This window comes from Camelus dromedarius, chromosome 27 (genome assembly GCF_036321535.1).
Source record: "Camelus dromedarius isolate mCamDro1 chromosome 27, mCamDro1.pat, whole genome shotgun sequence".
Classification (NCBI taxonomy): Eukaryota; Metazoa; Chordata; class Mammalia; order Artiodactyla; family Camelidae; genus Camelus; species Camelus dromedarius.
The window spans coordinates 1117251-1137684 of record NC_087462.1 but is presented as its reverse complement, the minus strand read 5'-3'; the positions used below and the strand labels follow the sequence as shown (position 1 = coordinate 1137684).

Below are 20434 nucleotides of genomic sequence, written 5' to 3'. Positions count from 1 at the left end.
CTCTGGTGGGTGGCGGGGGCACCTGGGGGGAAGGGCCCAAAGCAGACCCTCACGCACTCCGAAGCCAGGGAATCCTAGCATCCAGCACAAGTCCTTGGGGGAAATCTTTGGTATCAGGCGTGATTTTTCCAATCACCGACGTGAACATTTGAGTGAGGTAGCCTTTACCTGGGGAGGGGGAGGGGCACTTCACTAGAGATGTCTCTTGCATTCTCAAAGGGGGAGGGGTGGCCACCTCCCAGGGAGGCAGCGGTCCGGGCGGGTTTTGGGGGGGAGAGGTTCCTTCTAGTCTCCAGCCCCTGAGCCCTGGGCGACGGGCTTTTGGGATCCAGCTGCCGGCCAGTCCTGGAGGTCACCCGGACAAGGCGAGCAGGGAGGAGGGAGGGGGAGGTGCTCTAATTCATTTCTGATCCTTCCTTACCCTTTGTCTTTTTTTTTTTTTTTTTTTTGGCAAAAATGGAGCAAGCAGATTCCACCTCGTTTATCACCTTCTTTCTCTCTTTGGAGAGAAAGCAGCGAGCACAGGTCCACCCCTGCGCCCCTGCAGGCCCAGCGCGGTCCTCCCGGCGCGAAGAGGTCGGCGTGAGTTCGAGGGTCCGGAGCAGACAGCGACGCCGCGACACGCAGGGGCTCAGGTGCGCTCCCGCTCTCCCTGGGCCCGTTTCTCCGTGGAATCTGGGTGTTTTCTTCTGTTTCCTGGGGTCGGTCTCTTCCTGTGTGTCATTCATCAAGGTGCCTAGGCGGTAAAGTGAATGGGCAGAAGGTGCGGGGAGGGAGGCGTCTGGAATTACCCGCTTGTTTGAGCTGCCGTCCCCTCCGGTCTGGGACAGGGTGGGGCAGGGGGCTCGCCTGTGGGTGCTGGGCGGTCTCCGCGGCAGGCCCCTCCCCAGACGTTAAGGCAGGCAATTCTTGGCACAAGGAATCCTGGCCGCCGGGAGGGGCGGCTGGGTTCTTGCCGGCGGATCAGGGTCGTCTCGGTGCGGGTGGGGGCACTGCGAAGATCCAGCTCGACGTGGGCTTTGGCGACTTTGGAGAGGCTGGGTTCTCGAGGAAGGGTCTGCGGAGGACCGCTCCGTGGGGGCGGGGACTGGCGAAGGAGGGGTTATTCCTTAAATTCATTTTTTTAAATACCCGGTTTATGTTTCTAGTATGTGCTTCCTGACCCGCTTTCGGGACGACACGTGAGCCCTGGTTTTCCTCGAGGCCCCCCTGAGCGTCCTGAATGGAAAGGGAGCTGGGGAACTCCTTTTCTGTCACCCCCTTCCCTCCGGGGTGGGTGGAGGGCTTCCTTTGGCCTTAAGGGGATTGGGATGGAGGGAGGAGGGGGCCCTTTTTGTGCACTGGGGCTGGGGGTGTGCTGCGTCCCTTCCCTGGGTGCTGGGGGCTCGGACGGCACCCCCTCCAGGCGCCCCCTGAGGCGGGTCTCCGGGCCGACAGGGTAGGGGTTGGGGGGACGTGGGAGGGCAGCGCCCAGGCCGTCGAGGCGGAGAGGGCGCAGGGCCGGGGGCGGGGCGGGGCTCAGGCCTTGGAGAAGGTGGCGGAGGCGCCGCCAGGGCCCCCGGGGGCCGCACCGGGCTCCTCCGCCCACCGGTTCATGCAGCGGCGCCGCGCGTTCATGAAGAAATTGCTGACGGTGTTGAGCTCCAGGCCGAGCTGCTGGGAGATGGTGACCTGCATTTCCTTCGACGGCCGCTTGTTTTCCTTGAAGATGGCGATCAGCGTGCGCCGCTGCAGGTCGGTGAACACCAGGCGCTGCTTCTTGGGCTGCAGCGCGCGCTCCTTCTGCTGCTCCTGCTCCTTCCGCTTGCAGGCTGCGGGCGGGCGAGAGGGACGCAGCGCCACCGCGCGGCCGGACGGAAGAAGACAGGCGACACAGGAAAGACAGACACATCCCAAAGCAGAGAGGGACAGAGGGAGACGCCAGGAAAAAAAAGAAATACGGGGAAACCCGAGAGGTGGAGGGAGAGACAACAGGGGGACAGGCCGAAAGGGACAGGGAGACACAGAAAGAGACCAGGAGGCAGGAAGAAGGCGGAAGAGACAAGCAGTAATGGAAAGGGAGGAGGGCCGCCCGTAGTGGGTGGGGAGACAGAGACAGAGGACGTAGGTAGGGCGGGGGGTGGGGGAGACAAAGAGGAGACACAGTATGAGCGCACCTGCACAGGCATGGGTCATCCCCCCCCAAGCCCCTTCTGCATGCTAGCCCCCTCCCCAGCCTCATATCCCCCAACCCCTCCCCGCCAAGAATCCGGACCTGGAAGAGTAAAACACCCAGTGCTGGTGACTTTCTACCCTCCCTTCTGCCGCCCACACATGGGGGTGTTGGGGGAAATGACATGGAAACTCTACATGTGAGGTTTTGGCTCAGTGTAGACTTGGGTGAAAGAAACGGTTAATTAATAGGCCCTTAGTGTGCTGTACACCAGAAATTGACACATTGTAACTGACTATACCTCAATAAAAAAATTAATAGGTCCTTGGGGGTGTACCCCAAGCCCCAGTAACATCTCCCTGGAATGATGGGACAGTAAGGTTCTCAGAAGGGGTGTGACAGTCCATGCCTCCTTCCCTGGGCTGTCCTCTGAGGCCTTACCAGCTTAGGGACCCTGTATTAGGCTAACATTGGTGTCCACTGCCTGATTCTGATATTTGAGTCCCTGCTCTGGCCTCCCCCTGACAGCAGCCTGAGACTGAGGCTTGGCTGCCCTCAAGTCCCCAGGGGACCCTCTGCAGCTGGGAGGATTAGGGAGGGGTGCAAGACCTCCCTCTCCTGGGGCCACCTGGCGTGGAGCATAGAGAAGGCTGCAGGAAGCCACCTCGTGGTCAGTGGGTGCTTGTGGGGGGGGGGCAGCAGCATCTCAGGGTGGTGGAGCTGGGCTGGGGCCTGTGGTCCTGCTCTTCCTTGCCCCAGCCCCCAAGGGGTCCCCTCCTCTCAGTGCTATGGGGGCTGGTGGGTGGAAAAGATGCCCAGCGACTCTGTCACCCCCAGGAGTGGCTGGTGGCCTGCTGGGACCACATGCCGAGCTGGCCTTTTTGGTTCTGGAACATTCCAAACCAGTTGGCGTGCCAGATCATTGTCCACACGTATCTGCAAGAATAGATGAATGTCCCCTGCACTGTGGCTGGTTTCTCAGGGACAACGGGTTCCCCTGTGTGAACTGAGGTACCACTTCTGTCCCAGGATCCCTCTGAACTGGAACACACGGGCTTCTAATTGTCTGTTTCAGGTTTTATGATTAAGCAAGAGTGATCGCCAGAGGTTACTGGACATTCCAGAAGAGCAGCTAATGAAGGAGAGAGACAGCAGGTGAGAAAAATGGTAGAACTGGAGGACCATCCTCGCAGACGAAACAGGCAAATCAGGCAAAGTTATCAGTCATGTTCTTGGATGTAAAAACACTGTGCTCGTGAAACAGGGATGGGGTTTTGTTCAACAAAAAGGGCAACAGAAGGGTAAGGCAATGCTCTTAGAATTTAAACATAGAATAGCTGGAAGAAAGTCAGTGTAAGGATTGCAGCATAAAGTTAAGCAAATATCCCTGGAAATACAACACGCGGATGCCGAGATGGAAAATGAGGGAAAGGCGACACAGTTAGAGGATGAATTGAGCAGGTTTATCATCTGAGCAGGAGGCCACCCAGAACTCGAGGAAGAGAAGCCCAAAGAAATAATGAAAAAAAAAATCCATGGTTGGAAGACATGAGAGTTTAGTTTAAAAGAGTCCAGGAAATACTCAGCTCAATGAATGAAAAAAGACACTCCCTGAGACTCATCCTTGTGAAATGTCAGGGATCCAGGATGAAGAGAAGATTGTGAAAATTCCCGGAGAGGAAAGCCACATGCCATTTGGAGGACTAAGTATCAGAGTGGCTTGGGGCCTTTCAAAAATCAGGAGCCAGTGGAACTGGGCCTTCAAAATTCTGAAGGAAAACTATATTCAGCAAGAATTTTGTGCCCAGCCAAACATCAAGCATGAAGGTGGAATGAAGATATAGTCAAACTTTCAAGGTCTTCTGAAGTTGACTTCTGTGCACCCTTTCTCAGAAAGCTACTAGAGGATGTGTTCCATCACAATGAGGAAGTAAATAAAAAAAGGAAGCTGTGGGATTCAGGAAACGTGATTCATCCTAGAAGAAAGGGAAAAGAGTTCCCCCAAGGGAAGAGGGGAGAGCCTGAAAGACTGCAGGAAAAGGCTTCAAGGCCACCCACCCAGATCAGAGCAGGAGCACCAAGGGAAGCGGAAGGGAAGATGTCCTAACATGTGTTGGTTTTGCATTTCGTTGGGGAATGTGGGAGGAGTTTGTGATTGGCAACCACTAACTCCTGGAAAAACAAACAGCTGTACAAGAAAGGAAATGCAATCCCAGCATTCGGTGAGGTAAACCTAGGGGATGAACAGTGTACCAGGCAGACTTGTATACAGAATAGGGGGGGAGTGAGAACATTTGTTCATATTTTATCTGCATAAAGAAATGTTGGAAGGAAGTGCCAGAAACTGCCTTGACCTCCCATCTCCTTGGAAGTTGGCCAGCCTGCAAGGGTCACAGGGAGGAGGCCACATCACCCATTCTTTCAAGGGAAAACTGAGTCTCAGGCAGCAAGGCCAGGGAAAACTCAAAACTCAGCCCAGGCCTTTACATTCTGAGAGAAGCCCTTCTTGCCCACCTGTTGTAATCTTCAATTCATTTATTCCCCCATGCATTCATTCATTCATTCATTCATTCATTTAGCAATTTACTCATGAACTGACTATGCATTTACAGGAGGGACAGAGATACAAATACTCTTTGGAAAGCTTGCAAGAGCTTTGCATGTTGAGGGTCTTACATGTGCTGCATCTTTTAATCCTTATGATAATTCTTTAAGTCAGGGATTTGCCTTTCTGTTTATTCAGAGAAGGTAAGCCACTTGCCCAAGGTCGCTCAGCAAGTCCTGGCAGGGGCAAGACAGAAGCAAGGGTTGACTGGTCCAGATGGGAAGGAGGAAGGATGTGGGTCTCCCCTTTGCCACCTGCCTCCCCCTCCTCCAATCAAGTGCCTAGTGGGGGCCCCAGAGGCTGGGGGAGTGGCTGGGCGAAGCAGAGTCGTGAAAAAACTTCGCATTTTGTCGATCGCAGCAAAAAGAGGCTCTGCTTGCCCCCCTTCCCTGCATTCAATCTAATTACAGCTCCTCACAGTCCGGATCGATCTGGGCTCCAGTTGGAGCTGTTTACAGCGAGCAGCTTTTGTCATTGCTCCCATCCCCCACAGCCCCCCGGTGGTGCCGGCCTGCAGGGCCCTGCCCCAGGCGGAGGTGCGAGTGCAGTGCGCGGGAGGCAGCCCAAAGCCCCCATCAGTGGGCCCGTCCTATCACCACCCTCCCCCCATCAGTATCCCTCCAGGCACCCAGGATCACCCCGGCCAGCCCTAAAAGCCACTGCAGTCCCTGGAGGCAGCTCCAGGAGGAGGAGAGGCCTGGGTATGGGCCCCTTTCACAGAAGTGAAAACTGAGGCTGTCAGAGAAGGACTGACCAGGGAGCAGGGCTGGGTGAGAGAGGCCGGTGCACAAGCCCGGGAGTTAACCTCCAGCCCCAACAACCAGCCTCGCACTGCGGTGCTACTGCAGTGACCACCTCTTCCACGATGATCTCCCCTGGGCAGTGCCACTGTGGTAGCTGCACTCTTCCTCCATCTTCTCCCCCACTGTCACCTCCTCCACCAACAGTGTCGCTTCTTCATCATGCCTTCCACCTCCACCTCTGTCGCCTCATCTCCACCGCCGTCAGTACCCGCCTGCCACCATCACCTCCACCACCTGCACCCCCCCCACAGCCTACCTCCATCACCCTCGCTGCCATCACACCAGCACCACCTCTGTTCTCATCTCCTCCACTTGCACCCCCACCACCGTCACCTCCGTTTTATCACCTCCACCATTGTCACCTTCCCCCACATCATTTCCGTCCTTTTGTTTAAATGGAGGTTCTGGGAATGGTACCCAGGGCCTCGTGCATGCTAAGCACTACCCCACCCCCATCACCTTTCTTTTTTATCGCCACCATCCCACTGCTGTGTTTTCTTCACCTCCACTGTCTCCTCCAATATCCTCATTTACACCGTCGAACCCCAAAATAGGGTCCAACCTGTATCTGCCCGGCAGGTCCCCTCAGCCCCCGGCCCCCTCACCAGGGCCTCCCAGCCTGTGGTGACTCCTGGGGGTCCCAGAGGCCCTGAAGGAGACCAAAGGCCGTACAAAAGAGACGGAGACCGCACTCTCAAACCAGCACCTCCACGGAGCGCCCAACAAGCGCTAACGGTGGGCCTTCTTTCTGCAGTTCTGGCCCGCGGTTCCCGCTGTGACCGGCAGGGGGCAGCTGTCCCCACTGCAGCCCAGGGCGGGGCCCCTGATAGGCGGTCCCAACCCGCTGGTCCGCGTCCAGGTGGCGGCAAAGGGAGGTGAGTTGGGGAAGACCTTCAAGTTCCCTTTCACTTCAGACCCTCTGGGATTTGCTCCCACAGCACCTCACTCCCTCCTGCCTCTTGCCTTTCTAGAAAGTTGCTGCCCGTCCGCCCCGCCGCCGCCGCGGATTACTGCGCGGTGCCGGCCCTCTGAGCCACAGCTTCGTCAGCTGGAAAATGGTCTCAATCACGATCCCTGCCTCGCCAGGCTGTGGGAAAAGGTTTAGCCAAAAAAGTCCTGAGTACGATGGTGGGGCTGAGATGAGGCTCCGAGCTTCTATCTAGGGCCCCTGGGAGAAGCTAGGCCCTGGGACCCACTTGCAGTGCAATCTTCAGACTTTTTTCCCCTCTCTGGGCCATCCTCAAGCCTCAGCACCTCTCTTGGACTCTTTCTGGAGAGGGGAAGGATGGAGAAACTGAGGTTAGGAGTAGAGAGTTGGACTGCCTCGGTCAGAGAACTCCTACACATCCCTCAAGGCCCAGCACCAGTGGCCCTTGCCCCGGGGAGCTCTCCCCCTCACCTTCAGCAGAGCCCTGGTTCTCTCCGCTATGGGCCCTCTCACCCAGTGCAGGAGGCTGCTGGCCAGCTGTGTTTGTCCAGCAACTCACACCCCTGGTGAAGCCCCCTGTGTGGGCGGTAGGGCAGTGAGGAGACTCAGCCCAGACTGGAAGACTCTGCCAGGGGAGACCCAGCCAGCCGCTGCCCTGGAGGGCCAGGCAGGGCAGTGGGACCCGTGGGAGGGCCCTCAGCGGGGAGCACCCTGTCCTCCTCAGCAAGGGAAAAGCTGAGGCCTGCTGATGGGCAGGGATTCAGCACCCCCCCTCAGTGGATGGACAGAATCAGGTCTAAACTGGAAGGAGCCCGCTCACCCCCATCAACTCCTGATAAACACCCCATCTGCTTCCTCCTCCTCCCTTCCCTTTCTCTCCTCCTCTCCCTCCTCCTCCCATCCCCTCCCCCAGAGGCCCATTGTGGTCTGGGTGGGTGATGGTGTGTGTGTGTGTGTGAGTACTGCTGCTGGGCCTGTCCTGGGCCATCCCTGGCCCCAGCTGGCTGACCACACAGGCATCTGCCTTTCCCCTGTCTGTTGGGTGTGTGGACGAGGTGGTGTGTGCAGGGCACTTTGCTGCCATTGGGAAGGGTGTCCACATGCAGCAGACCACACACGTGTGAGCAACGGGACAACCTGTGAAGGTAGCAAGAGCTGTCTATGCGCCTCTGGAAGAAGGTGGGCAGGGATCTGGAGGGGCGTGCAGGGAGAGGCCCAGAGGAAGTGGCAGGTCAGTGGGCAGCAGGAAGACCCAGGGGCCAGCAGACCCAGCATGACATTTGCTTGTAGCTGGCCTCGGAGGTGTAGGGGTCGCAATGACACTCAGAGGATGCGGGATGTGACTTGCTGGATGTGACAGCCAGTGTGGGTGGTGCCCCAGCCTGCGCCCCACTGGGTCTGAGTGCACAGGGAGCAGGCCTGTGGCCACCTGGACCCCCAGGGCGGTTTCTGTCTGCTGGCCCGCCCCAGATGCGGGCGTGAACCCACTGCATCGCCATTCCGGGTCAGGGTCAGCAGGGATGCTGGGCCTGGGTTCCAGAAGCCGAGTGGCCTGGAGCGCACACTGTGGACATCAGTTTCCAGGGTTATCAAGCGGGCGCGGTGCCCCATGATCCTGAGGGGGGGGGTGTCCCACCGTGTCTGGGGCCAGCTGGAGGATCTGCAAGTTCTGAATGCCTGCGGCTGCTCCCTCCTCCCTCTCCTCCCTTCATTCAATGGCTTATCAAGCACCCACTGTGTGCACTGTGTTTGTGTGTGAGGCTCTGCTGAGGACAGCCAGGAGTGAGACGAATGCAGCCTCCACTTTACGGAGCCACAATCTGATATTCGCACAGTAACGGTGGCTGGCTGCTTCTCGGCACAGCGGGGGACGGAGGTGGGCATGGGTGGGCTATTCCAGGGAAAGATGTCACCCAGCAGGGCTCTGAGGGGCCTCTACGTGGGAACAGACCTGGGCGTGGAAGATGGAACTGGACACAGAGCTGATGTCATGATGTTTGGGGACAGTCGGGGAGAGGGGACAGTGAAGCCCAGGGGAGAAGAGGCAGGAGCCAGGGTGGCACCAGGGGGTGAGCCGTCTCCCCCCCATGAAAGGCTGGGTTTGACAAGGGACAATAATGGCTGGACAATCGCCCCAGAATTCAGCGATGGGCACCCCTGAGCGGTTGTCCTTATCCCTTTGTGTCACATTCTGTACAGCACCCAAAGCCACCACTGAGCCACTCATCTGCCCCCATGCCTGAACCCCACCAGTGTCTGTCCACCTGGGCACAGGGTGGGGGTGTGGGAGCCGGAGCTGCTGTCCCCCTCCCCTCTGGCCACCTTCTGCGCTCAGCTTAGCTTCTCCGAGCAGACAATTCAATGCGGAGCCTGGTCTCCAGCTGGGATGATGACCTGTTTCCTTGACGACACGTCCCGCCCTGGCCACCAGCTGCCCGGCCCATGATGTGGGGCACATGGATGTTCCTCCCCCCTCTAGGGGCTTGTCTCCACTGGGCTGAGCTGCCCTGAGCACCCCCCACTGGCCTCTCCAGGCCAGAGACAGTGAGTGACTTGCCCAAGGTCACACAGTGAGTCACTCTGAGGGGAGCCTTGACCCTCTTTATCCACACCCTGTGCCCTCAGGGGTTCCCAAGGGTGAGTGAGCGGAGTTGTCTCCAGGAAGGCAGTGCTGAGTCAGGCCCCTGCCCTCAGATGAGGACCCCCTCCTCTGTCCTGGGTGCCTCTCCACTCTGTCCCTCCTCCCCTGCCGCCAGGCACACACCTCCTCTCCTGGCCTTTGAACACCTTGGCGGTTACCCAGCCTCTGGGAGAGGCCCCACCTCGCTCCCTCCCCCTGCTCCCCGTGATGGGATTTTAATGGCCACATTTTCAAATTAGTTCTGAGCTTTTCAAAGACTTATCAGGGAAATGAGTATTTCCATTTGGACTCTGGGCCACCCCTGGAGGGGCACTCCAGCTGGTGGTTGCACCATCTGGGGTAGGGGGGCAAGGGTGTCCAGGGGCAGCTCCCATACCCCGAGACTCCCTCCTCCCCATTTGGGCACCACACACCAGGCAAACAGCATCAGTGGGTTCACAAGTGCCGGTAAACACATGCGCGCGCACGCACGCACACACACACACACACACACACACACACACAGAGCTTTTATTAAAAAAAAGTTAAGAAGTCACAGCAGCCAGCAGTGGGAAATGGATTTGAAAAAGATGACAGGAAAGGAACCAGCGATAAGAAAAAGAGTAGTGAGGCCAACGCAGAAAAGGTGGGGAGGGACCCAGCAAGTCAGTGACTGGGAAATTAATCATGAGATAAACCCACAGGCAAAAGGGTGGCCCGGGAAGTGTTCACGGCAGCCCTGGCCGAGGCGTGGCGTGGCAGGGGACTGCAAACCACTTGAAATGGCCTAAGCGTCCACTGGGCGGGGAGATGGTTGGAAAAAGAAGGAATGGTTAAAGAGAATACTGCGCAGCTGGCAAAGATGCCCCCAGACTCTTTTCTGATGTGGCTATTCTGAGCGTCCAGGAGTCGAAAGCCCAGCAGAACCAGGGGCTCTCTGTTGTTTTTTTCAAAAAGAGGAAAAAGAAAAAAGGACGTGCATTTACAGACTAAGTGTAACCTCTCTCCAGGAGAAAGAGAAAGCGTGGTTTGCAATAAGGAGGGCGGCCTCTTGGTTCCGCTTAACTTTGGAGCCTGGCGAATGTGCCCGCTGTTTGAAAACAAACAAACAAAAAAGATACAGCGTTTTAAAAGAATGGGGTGGGGGCAGAGGGCGGAGCCGCCGCTGTTGCTCTTACGCATGCGGGAGACTTTTGCCTTATCCGCTTCGTGTTCTCACCGGGCTGGGGATTCTAGTATCCATTTGCGGAAAAGGAGGTACGCAGGGGGAAGCGCATCCTTCCTGGGGCGCCCCTGCCCCCGGCGCTCTGCCGCCCCTGCTCAGGGCCGCAGCGCCCCGACGCTCGGAGCACGCAGAGCGCGCGAAGACCCCCGCCGCCTGGTTTGGGCGGGGAGGGAGGCGAGCCCCGACGCAGCTCCCACCCGGCAGGATGTGATTTCCCCCAGGATGGGGGCTGAGCTCTCGCGTCGAACGCCCGCTGGTGCCCCTGAGGCTCGGAGGCTGCGGGTGCGCGGTGCATGGGTCTAGGTCTCCTTACACGGGGCTGCGTGCGCCCCCGTCCCGCCATGCGGTGGAGGGCGGATGCACGCGAGATCCTTTCGGGTTTGGGAGATCCCACATCTGCCAGGGACAGACGTGTCCCGGCTGCACTCCGTGGCTTTCTCGGCCCTAAGGGGGCGGCATTGGCCTGGTGGGGGAAGCTGAGGCACTGACATCTCCAGTGCGCCCACAGAGGCTCTGCGGCGCTTAGGGAAGCACGCACCCCTGCTGTTCCCGCACCAGGTCCCCCATTCACCCGCCCGGGTCACGGCGGGGAAGCGACCCTCTCCTAACCCCCTAGCACCGGGGAGTGGGCTCCAATGGCAACTGACCAGATGCGGAAGAGAGGTGGTCCCACGGCCCAGTTCGTGGCCCACGAACAATTCCCAGGCACCTGCGCAGGTGTTGGAGGAAGAAGATGGGTTCTTCCCTACGTCCCCGCCCCCGGTGCCGCCTCAGATACGCCAGACCTGGCCCGAGGGAGGGTGGGGGGTCCTGAGCCAGAGTCGCAGGTGCTTGTCCTAGTGCGGATATCAGCGTCTACACTTGGGTCCCGGGAGGATGTACGCTTACATCCCCGCTAGTTCACATCTTCACTTGCATTCCCATCTACACTGCGTCTACACTGTGTCCTCGGCACATCTACACTTCAGTCTCCTCTCCTTGGTGGCCCGAGACCTTGGTGACGCCTCTCCTTGCCCGTTTCCATCTGCCGCCAGGCTGTGCTTTGTGCGTGTGGCTCGTTAGGTCTAAGACCCTCTCCCATCTCCACATCTGTGCACAGGACAAGACTCCAGCGGCTGGAGAGCCCTGTGTCCTAGTCCCACCCACAGCCATGCCTGCTTGGCAGGTGGGAAACTGAGGCTGCAGGTGTCCCCGGAGTGCTCAAGGTCACCAGGGTCTCTCAGGCCACCCTTGGCTCCAGCCCAGCCTCTCTCCTCCCCCATGAGTGCAGCCTTCCTTATTGATCAAGGGGCATATTTAATTAAAAACCTGTGCTCCCTGGTTAAGCCGAGCTCCCCACTACATACAAAGACTCTGACTGCAGGGGCCTGGCCTCCATCCTTACAGCCTCTCTGGCTTTCCATCTCCCAGCCTTTGTCCTTGGTGGTTCCACCTGCATCTGAGCAGGACAGAAAGTTAGGAAGTTTCCTTCTCCTCTGAGCTCTGAGGAGCCACGAGGCTGGGTGCCAAGCAGAAAAGTGACAAGCTCTGAGTTACCATAAAAAGCCCCCTCCAGCTTCAAAGAGAGGACACCAGGGGTGGGAGTGGAACCTGGAGACCAGCAATGAGGAGGAGGTGGCCAGAGGTGGGTTGCTCAGACTAGAGTGGTGATGGTTGATAGGGAGGCAGCACTGTAATGGGAGGGCGGTTAGGGAAGGTGGCTGGGTCTTGGTTAGTCCTAGGATTTTAGGCTGTGGAGACTTCAGAATAAAGGAGCTAAAGGCCAGCGCCAGCCCCTTGCCTGCAGATTAGTCTGTGTGCTTCTCTGTGAAGTAGGGGTGACCATCCATTTCTCCCAGGCAGGAAGGGATTATCAGACCTGGGGTTCAGGGAGGGCTGGACCTCCAACACGGAGCCCAGGCTCGCTCTGAGGGCCAGCAGCCAGGAGGGGGTAGTTTGCCAGGAAAAGCAGAAGCAGTGGCTCCGAGCTGGGAAGGAGGAAACTGGGACCCAGCCTCGCACACCCTCCCTGGAGGGTCACTGGTGGTCCCTGGGTCGGTGCGGGGGAGTCTCACGTGGGCCCCATGATCATGTCCTCCTCTGAGTCACAAAGGAAAAGTGCAGGCCTCCTCTCCTGGCCCAAGGGTCACGCAAGCTCTTTGTAAGGTAGACCTTGACATGATCTTCAGAGCCACCCGCCTGTCCCTGGCCTCAGTCCACTGAGCTTCCCCTCCCAGCCGTGTCTCTGCTGGGCCGCCTGCCCAGGATGTCTGCTCATCCTTGCAGGAGGTGGGAGCCTGAGCACCCGCAGCCAGGCTTCCAGCCCCTCCCCCGGATCCGCCCCGCCCCCACCCCCGCCCCCGGCTCTGCCCCCCCCCCCCCGCTCTGCCTCCCCGTTTGCTGCCCGCGAGGCTGAGGCTGTCCTCCCTCCTGGAGGAGCCGGCTCCACTTCACACCAGGTGTGCGGTGTTGCTGAGTGCCCTCCTTTCACCCTTGGCTTGATGGTCCGTAAAGTGGGCTCAGTATCCAAACTGGCTTAAAAGATCCTTTTGTGGGATGGCTTCTCTCATTCCTGATGGGTGAACCTAGGAGGAGGGACTTGGGCATCCCAGCCGGCCCCCACCCCACCTGACAGCCTGCCCCCTCTGCTCTCTCCCCCCCGCCACCCCTGCCTGGGGGGGTGGGGGGGGAAGAGCCAGAATCGCTGCCCCTGGGCAGGTGCCGGGGCCACCCCACGAGGGGCCTGCGGCCTGGAAGGAGGAGGCTTGTCTGGGGGACCGGGGGCTTCCTGCGCAGCCCCACATGGCTCTGACACACACAGCCCCATACAGTCTCCCTCCACTCAGTGCTTCCCTGTGGGGGCCTGCAGTGTCCCCTGGGGGTCCCCAGGCCCCTCCTGGCACCCCTGCTCACTCCCTGTGGCTCCCACGAGGCACAGGCTGCCAGGGGGCGACTCAGGCCCTCCCTGAAGATGAGGAGATGTAGGTATGAGGTATGATTAAGCAGCGTGGCCCAGAGGACAGGCTCTGGGAGAGCATCCTGAGAGGCTGGGAGGCAGGGTTGCCAAGAATAACCTCAACAAGCACCTACCAGGTGGCACCTGATTCTGTCCGTTTCTCAGATGAGGAAACTGAGGCTCAAGCCTTCACCCAGAATCAGTCAGTGACAGAGACCAGGGGAGGCTGGGTCTCTAAGTTCCCTGCTGGGATGTCTTTCGTGAGGGTCTGTAAGAGATGTGGACCCTTGTGGTTCCAGGCCAGGTTTTACAGAAGGCGCATTGGTCTTTGCGGGGGGTGGGGTGGGTCCAGAGCGCTTGCTGGGGGGTGAATAGCTATCCCTCCCAGCAGAACTCATGGACTGGACCTCGTAGGCTAAGTCTCTTCAGCCTCAGAACCCCCGTCCCCACTCAGCATCTGTCTGGGACTCCACCTGTAGACTGGGGAGAGAGACAGGGGCCGAGCCTGTCCTCGGCTCAGGATGGGGGCGGGAGGCAACTGCTGTGGCTTTACCAGCTCAACCGCCATCCCCTCCAGACTCCCAGAAGCCCTGCCACCGCGATGCCCACCCACTGCCAGCCCTGATGTCCGCCATCCCTCCGCCCACCCCCATTAGCTCTGGTGCTGGCTCCCTCTCTGCCTCAGTTTCCCCCATGCTGGTCTCCTTCATCTGGGCTCAGGGCTCACCAGCAGGCAAAGAGGGGAAGAGGGCTCTTCTTTCAATCGCCTTCATCTGATATTTTATTTTCTATATATTTTCTGATCAGTTACAAAAAATACTTTTCCTTCGGAGTTGCAATTTAAACAATATTTGAAGACAGCCGAAGCTATCGACCCAGCGACGGTGATGAATTAGAGACGGTAATTCGAATTCATCGACCGCCCCGCCCCCGCCGAGGAGTCCGCCAGCCCCTCCCCCAGCCCCTCTCCCGTAATTACTGTTTGAGATGGAGTCCGGGAGGGCTTCAAAGAGGCGGCGGCTCAGAAGCTGCGGGACTCTGACGACAGTGGCGTGGAGTAGGGCTAGTGGCAACCCATAGCAATGGGGTTGGAGGGGTTGCAGGATGGGCCTTGCCCAGACTAGCGTGCCCCAGAATCTCAGACTATCAGACCCAGAACCTGGTCCCCCCAGTGTACACACATTTTACAGAGAGGTAAACTGAGTCACAAAGAACAGTCAGGTGCAGAGGCAACGGTGTGGGGGGCCCTGAAATCTACCTGGCCAGATTTCTTGGGTGCTTCAGAGAAACAAAGAAGCCACCCTTCCCACTTCAGTCCCAGATCCGGGAAGGGGAGAGGAGTGGGAGCTGGGCGGTGCAGGGACCCGGACGAGTGGATCCCAGCAGAGGGGCTGCGGCTGGGAGCTCTCACCCCTCCTTTCCAGCCTCTCCTTCCCTGTCTCTTTGTCTCTCTCTTTGTCCTGTTTTGGCCACTCTCCGTCTGTCTTTCCCTACCTGTCTGTCTCTTTCTCTTTCTCTGCCTCTGTGTGTGTCTTTCTCCCTCCTTTCTCTCTCCTGGTCCCCGCGCGGGGGCGGGACACCCCGACGGGACTCCGCGAGCAGCTCGGCCGAGAGACGAGGTCGGAGGCGGGTCAGCCCGCGCGGGCCCGACTGGGTCGCAGAGGTGCGGAGGGGGAGAAGGCAGGCGGCTTTCGCTGGGCCCGGGATGGCGACGAGGGAGGAGGAAGGGCGCTGAGCGCTCCCTGCCGGGTCGCGGCACTGGGAGGCGCTTTGGGCTGCCGTGTGCGGGGCGGCGCGTTAGGCAGGGGCTGCACCCCGCCGCCTCCCCCTAACCGCCGCGATTTGCCGCCACTTAACCGCTTTTCATTTGCGCAGCGACCGGAACTAAAGGCCTCTCAGCCGGTCCGCGCCTAATTACCCCATGGCCCTCGGCTGTCCGCTCTAACATCCCAGGCCCTGCCTGGCAGTGTGGACCGGCTTGGGAGGTGTGGCGGGTGCCCAGGGCCCGGAGGGCCCCGTGTACCAAGGGGGCAGTGGGGTCACACTGTGGGCAGAGGGCTGGAGGAGGGGGCCAGGCCGGGGGTCACAGTTCAGTATCCCCTGGACCAGTGCACCTGCCAGGCCCTGCGCGGCCCCCCTCCACTTGGCACGCCCCTCTGAGACGGAAGCTATCCTGACTCCCGCTCGAAAAGAGAAACCGAGGCTCAGAGAGGTGAGACAGCTGGCTAACACCACAGAAGGCAGGGAGGCCCGACTGTGATGCAAACAAACGAGTCTCAGTTTCCCCTCCCCTCTCTGTAATTATACCGCTGGTGGGGCCCGGCACGCTGCAACCTGGCACTACTCTCCCCACAGCAATGCCCCCCAGCGGACTTCTCCCCGAGGCTGGGCATTCTAAGACACTCTGGCCAGTCTCTCAGGTGGCCCCAAAATGTGCCATTCAAATATTACTACTGGATCCTGTTAGTTACACGACTTGGCAGTGAAAAAAATGGAAACTGGTGTGTGTCCTTTGTGTACACACATGTCAGACACAGTGTCCCTGAAATACATGCGCTGGGGAGGAGGTGGAAGGTGGCCGATGTGGCAAGGGTCGAACCCCACAAGTTGTTCATGCGATGAGGGCCATTTAGCAGCCACAGCATCAGAGCCCTGCTTTTGGCCAGAGCCCTTGAGCGTGCTCTCTGCTACCTGGTGTCACCTGTGTTGCACGGGGCTGGCCATGGCTGTGTGGCGATGTGACTCAGTGTCCCCTGTGAGCACAGCCTTGTCATTGCACTTGCCTTGGGGAGCAGGACACAGCGGATCCTGCCTTACACCAAATGGTCCATGTTCCTGACGCCATTTGTAACCTTTCACAGCAACCTCCCCGCACACTTGGTCACCTGACATGTAGAAGAAGCATTTATTCCCCTCTTCCCCAAAGTGGAGAATCTAGGAGGCCTGTCGGATGCGCAGCCAGTCACCTGGCTCTGCAGAAGGGGAAACTAAGGCCCAAGTGTGGGTGCAGGCTCCCCAGGTGGTTGAGGATGCCTGGGGGGAGGAGAGTAAGTAACACAGACCCTTCTCTAGCCCCCCCCCACCGGCACCCTCTCTTTTCCTGCCCCCCAGCCTGGCCCCTTGGCTGGGGGCACAGACAAATCCCTCCCTGCCTCACCGCTCAAGGGGCTCCTGGTTTGAGCCCCAGCCCACTCCGTCCCGCCCCACTCGCCCCTGTGTGCAGAGAAGCGATCGATCGGGCGCTCGAGGCGGCTATTGTCCCCGCGGCTGGGGTGGCTGCAGCCCCTCCCCAGAGCAGCCAGGGAAACACTACCCCCCAGCCAAGCCAGGCCACGGCGGTGAGAGTGGGGGCTCTCCTGCACCTCCTGCCACCCAGGAGAAGGGGTCTTGGCCAGGACGTTTGCTGGGGGCAGGTGTGGACCCAGCTGTTGTCAGCTGGGAGGGAGGAGGGGGGAGTTGAGCATCAGTGTGAGTGAGAGACCGTGACAGAGGCAGAGAGAGATAGAGAGAGTGACAGAGAGAAGAAGGAAAGGGAAGACGAAGCAAAACGCAGATACCCGTTTGCCCTGGCAGAGAGAGAAGTAGAAATGAAAGAAGCACGGAAGGGAAAAGAGACCAGCGGGGTGCGCGCACCGGCGCCGGGAGCAAACGCGCGGGGCTGGTGGAGGGCTGGGGTGTGAAGGCCTCCGGGCGGCGCGGGCCGAGGGTCCCCCGGGCCGCCCCTCCCCCGCCCGTTCTCCGGTGACCTTTGCCAGCGGCCGGAGAAGGGGAGGGAGCTATCGATCGCCGGGGCCCAGCTACAAAGAAGCGCGCGCTGGGGCCGGGGGCTGAGCGCGGGCCTGGCCCTCCCGGGCCGCCGCGGGGCTCGGTCCCGGTGCTCTGCCCCGGGGCTGGAGGCGCAGCGAGGGTCTGTTCGGGAGGAGGGGAGTAGCACCCGGAGCTGACAGCGGCGGAGCCTCTGGGGCATACCCCCCACCCCTCTACACATATCACACACACAATGAGCGACCCTGCTGGCAGCCTGGGGATCCTCTGAGCAGTCTAAAAGGATCCAGGGACCGCCTCCCCGTTGCGGGAATGGCTGGGCGGGAGTCTACCGGGGAACGGCGGCAAAATACTTTTCTCCTTTTCGGCGACGGTACAGACGGTCAGGGAGGCAGAGCATGCTCTGGTCTCCCGCAAGATGGCCCCGGGCCGGCGGCGGGGCGCGAGGCCCCCGTTTCGGGAGGAAGCCAGGGCGCCCCGCTGCCGTCCTGCTTGGTGCTGGGGAGCACCTTGCCGGGCCCCTAGGGTCGTACGGCGTGCGCCGCGCTCCTACCTGCGAGGCGCAGCGCCGACATGCGCTGGAACTCCGGCTCCTGCAGCCACTTCCACATCCTGCGGAAGGTCTCGCGGCCCGACTTGAGCTTGCTCCAGGGCTTGGGGTTGCGCAGCAGGTCGGAGAGCGTGCCCTGCGAGCGGCACAGGATGCGCTGCGCGAAGATGGCCTGCGGGATACTGTAGCGTTTCAGCTCCGCCGTGATGCGCTGTGCCACCTCCTTGGTGTTGATCTCCTCCGCCGCTGCCCCGGCCCCGGGGCCGCCGTTCCCCGCTCCTGGGCCGCCGCCGCCGCCCGCGTGCGGCCCGTGCGCCCCGGCCGCCGCCAGCCCGCCCAGCGGCGCCAGCAGCCCCGCGGTGCTCCCGCCGCCGGCGCTGCCGCCGCCACCACCGCTGCCGCCGCCGCCGCCGCCGCCTCCAGGCAGCCCGCGGGCCAGCGCGTCCTCCGCGCGACCGAGCAGCGCGGCGTGCGGATCGAAGGCGGCGGGCGGCAGCAGCTTGTCCCCGGCTAGGTGACCAGGCGCGCCGTAGGCGGCCAACGGCGGTGGCGGCGGCGGCGGTGGGGGCTGCGGGGCGCCGTGCAGCGCGGGCGGCAGCGCGTTGGGCAGCGGCGACAGCGGCGACCCCATGGCGGGCAGCTCCTTGCCGTAGGGCCCGTAGAGGTGGCCCACGGAGGCAAGGGCCGCCCGCTCGTCGCGCATGAGGGTGAAGCTGCCGCTCACGCTGGCGGCCAGGCGCTGCGGCGGGGGCGGAGGGGGCGGCGCGGCCGCCGGGTGCGGGTGCGCGTGGGGGTGGCCGCCGTGTGCCCCGGCTACGGCCGCAGCCGCCGCGTGCTGGTGGAACTTGTCGGCCACCGCCGCGAGCGGCGGCAGGTGCTGCAGGGGCGTGAGCGTCGTGTAGGTGCCGCCCAGGCCGGGCGCCTCGCAGGCCATGCCCATGGCCGGGTGCAGCGGGCCCGCCAGCTCCCCGCGGAAGTCAGCGCTGCCGCCCGCGCCGCTCGAGCTGCCCGCGCCCCCGGCGCCCCCGCCGCCGCCGTCCAGCAGGCTCGCCATGCCGGCCACCAGGCCGGGGCGCCCGGGAGCCACCAGGCCGCGGTGCTGCGCCGCCGCTGAGCGCGCGTGCCCCGGGCTCAGCAGCTCGCCCGCCTGCGCGTGGGCCACGCCGTGCAGGCTCCCCAGGCTCTCCAGGCTCAGCTCCATGCTCGGCCGCCGCGCGCGGGCCCCTCGCCGGCTCCGCCGCCTGCCCGCCGCGCGCGCTCCTCGGCGCCGGCCCGGCGCGCTCAAAGCCGCCGCATAGCCCCCGCCCGCTCCCCGGTGGCTGCGCGCGAGGCTGCCCGGCTGCGCGGCGCACCGCCCGGCCCGGCTGCGAGCGCGGCCACCAGGATGTGGCGGGGGAGCCGCTGCCGGCACCCGGGCCCGGGTCTGACGTCAGCGCCCCCGCCCACCCGCTCCCCTCGCCGCCGCCTCCCGCCGCCTCACTCTCCGCCCTCCCCGGCCCCCTCGAGCTCCAGGCAGGCTGGAGTGGGACCGACTCCGGGCTTCTAGGGTCCTCTGCCTCTGTGTCCGCCGTGCCCCTGGGGGACGGTACCCGGGTACAAAGGGCGGGGGTGGAGGACGGACTCAACCGAGGTGGGGCTGGGAACCTACTCTCTGCGTCTTTGATTCCCGGTCTCCCCCGAGGGTCTCAAAGGTTACTTTCCTGCCTGGTACGCAGAAATCTGCCTTTAGGGAGTTGGCAGGAGTGTGGCTGGATGGGGGCTTGTGATTCGTGTGCTCCTCCCCAAAGACACCCCCTCCCACACACAGGAGGTGGCCCGCTGCTCGCTTACCTCCCTCTATCCAAGCACAGCCCCCAAAGGCCTCTCAGGGGGGAGTGGTGTCGGGGGGGGGGTCCTCCAGCTGGGTCATGGCCTGTTTCCCCCAACTGTCTGCATCTGCTCCCACGTATGGACACCTGGGCCTCAGTTACCCCAGCTGTACAACAGAGCGCCTGGCCTGATGGGTGCCAAGGCACCCTCAACTCCAGGCCCTTCTAGTTTCCTTTATCTCCAGCGTGGGAGCAGCTTGGGGATGACTTAAAGAACCCCTCTCCCCCTGCAGAGCAGGCAGCAGGCAGCAGGCAGAAGATGCATCCTCCCTGCTTCCCACAACGCCCCTGCTTCAAACCCCACCCCACCCCTGGGTTTCTCTTGGACGGGGGAAGCGAAGGGGCTCTTTTTCCTCATTACCAGGAGATGAGTGCCAGGGAGCCCTGGGAACTGGGAGAAGTGAGGGGGGCTCCTACACTCAGAGAACCCCCAGATGACCCCTCTAGTGGAGTAAGTTGCAGGTCAGGAAGGGGGGTCCAGAGTGGCCAATCCAGACCCTAAATTGTGCCCCCACTTGAAGGGCAGAGTGTGGGATGGGGAGGGACTCCCCAAACCAGACGTCCCCCTTCCTCCTTTCCGGTGACATTGGCCCCAGGGGGTAACTTTTGCAGAATGGGGAGAGGAAGGGTAGGGCTAGTAAGGCCTCTGCTGGCGTCCCCCCTCAGTGAGGAGGACTGGATCACTAACCAGCCTGAGGGGACGGCCCTACCAGGGAGCCCTCCGATGCAGACCAGCTGGGCCACCCCCTCCCTCACCGCCTTCAACAGGATTGCTGCCCCTGCAGCTGTGGCTGCGCAGTGCAGGTTGGGTTCTCTGAGCTGCAGGTCGGCTTGCCCCTGTGCAGAGCCCTTTTGGTACCTCAGTTTCCTCTTCCCTGATGGGGAGGACCTGCCTTCCTGCCTGCCCCCGCTGAGAGCGGGAGGCACATGGGTGCTGGGAGAGGGAAGTGGGCTGTTTCCGAGTACCAGGGAGTTGGGGGTCC

The 20434-nt window shown here is 61.3% G+C and overlaps 1 protein-coding gene across 1 annotated transcript; it reads right to left on the bottom strand.

The window, feature by feature from the left end:
* Nucleotides 1–1518: 1518 nt before the first annotated feature.
* On the bottom strand, nucleotides 1519–18784 carry ONECUT3 (one cut homeobox 3). The gene is made up of 2 exons (XM_031438208.2): nucleotides 17587–18784; nucleotides 1519–1811 (listed from the first exon to the last, which is right to left on the bottom strand). The coding sequence occupies exons 1-2, from the start codon at nucleotides 18782–18784 to the stop codon at nucleotides 1519–1521; spliced, it is 1491 nt and encodes a 496-aa protein (XP_031294068.2).
* Between the last annotated feature and the right edge of the window lie 1650 nt (nucleotides 18785–20434).

Bases quoted from the DNA above. Each gene is read 5' to 3' on its own strand.
- ONECUT3 (XM_031438208.2), bottom strand. From the start codon at position 18,784: ATGGAGCTGAGCCTGGAGAGCCTGGGGAGCCTGCACGGCGTGGCCCAC. The intron at 1,812-17,586 runs GTAGGAGCGCGG...GCCCGCCCGCAG, and splicing joins GTCGGCGCTGCGCCTCGCAG to CCTGCAAGCGGAAGGAGCAG.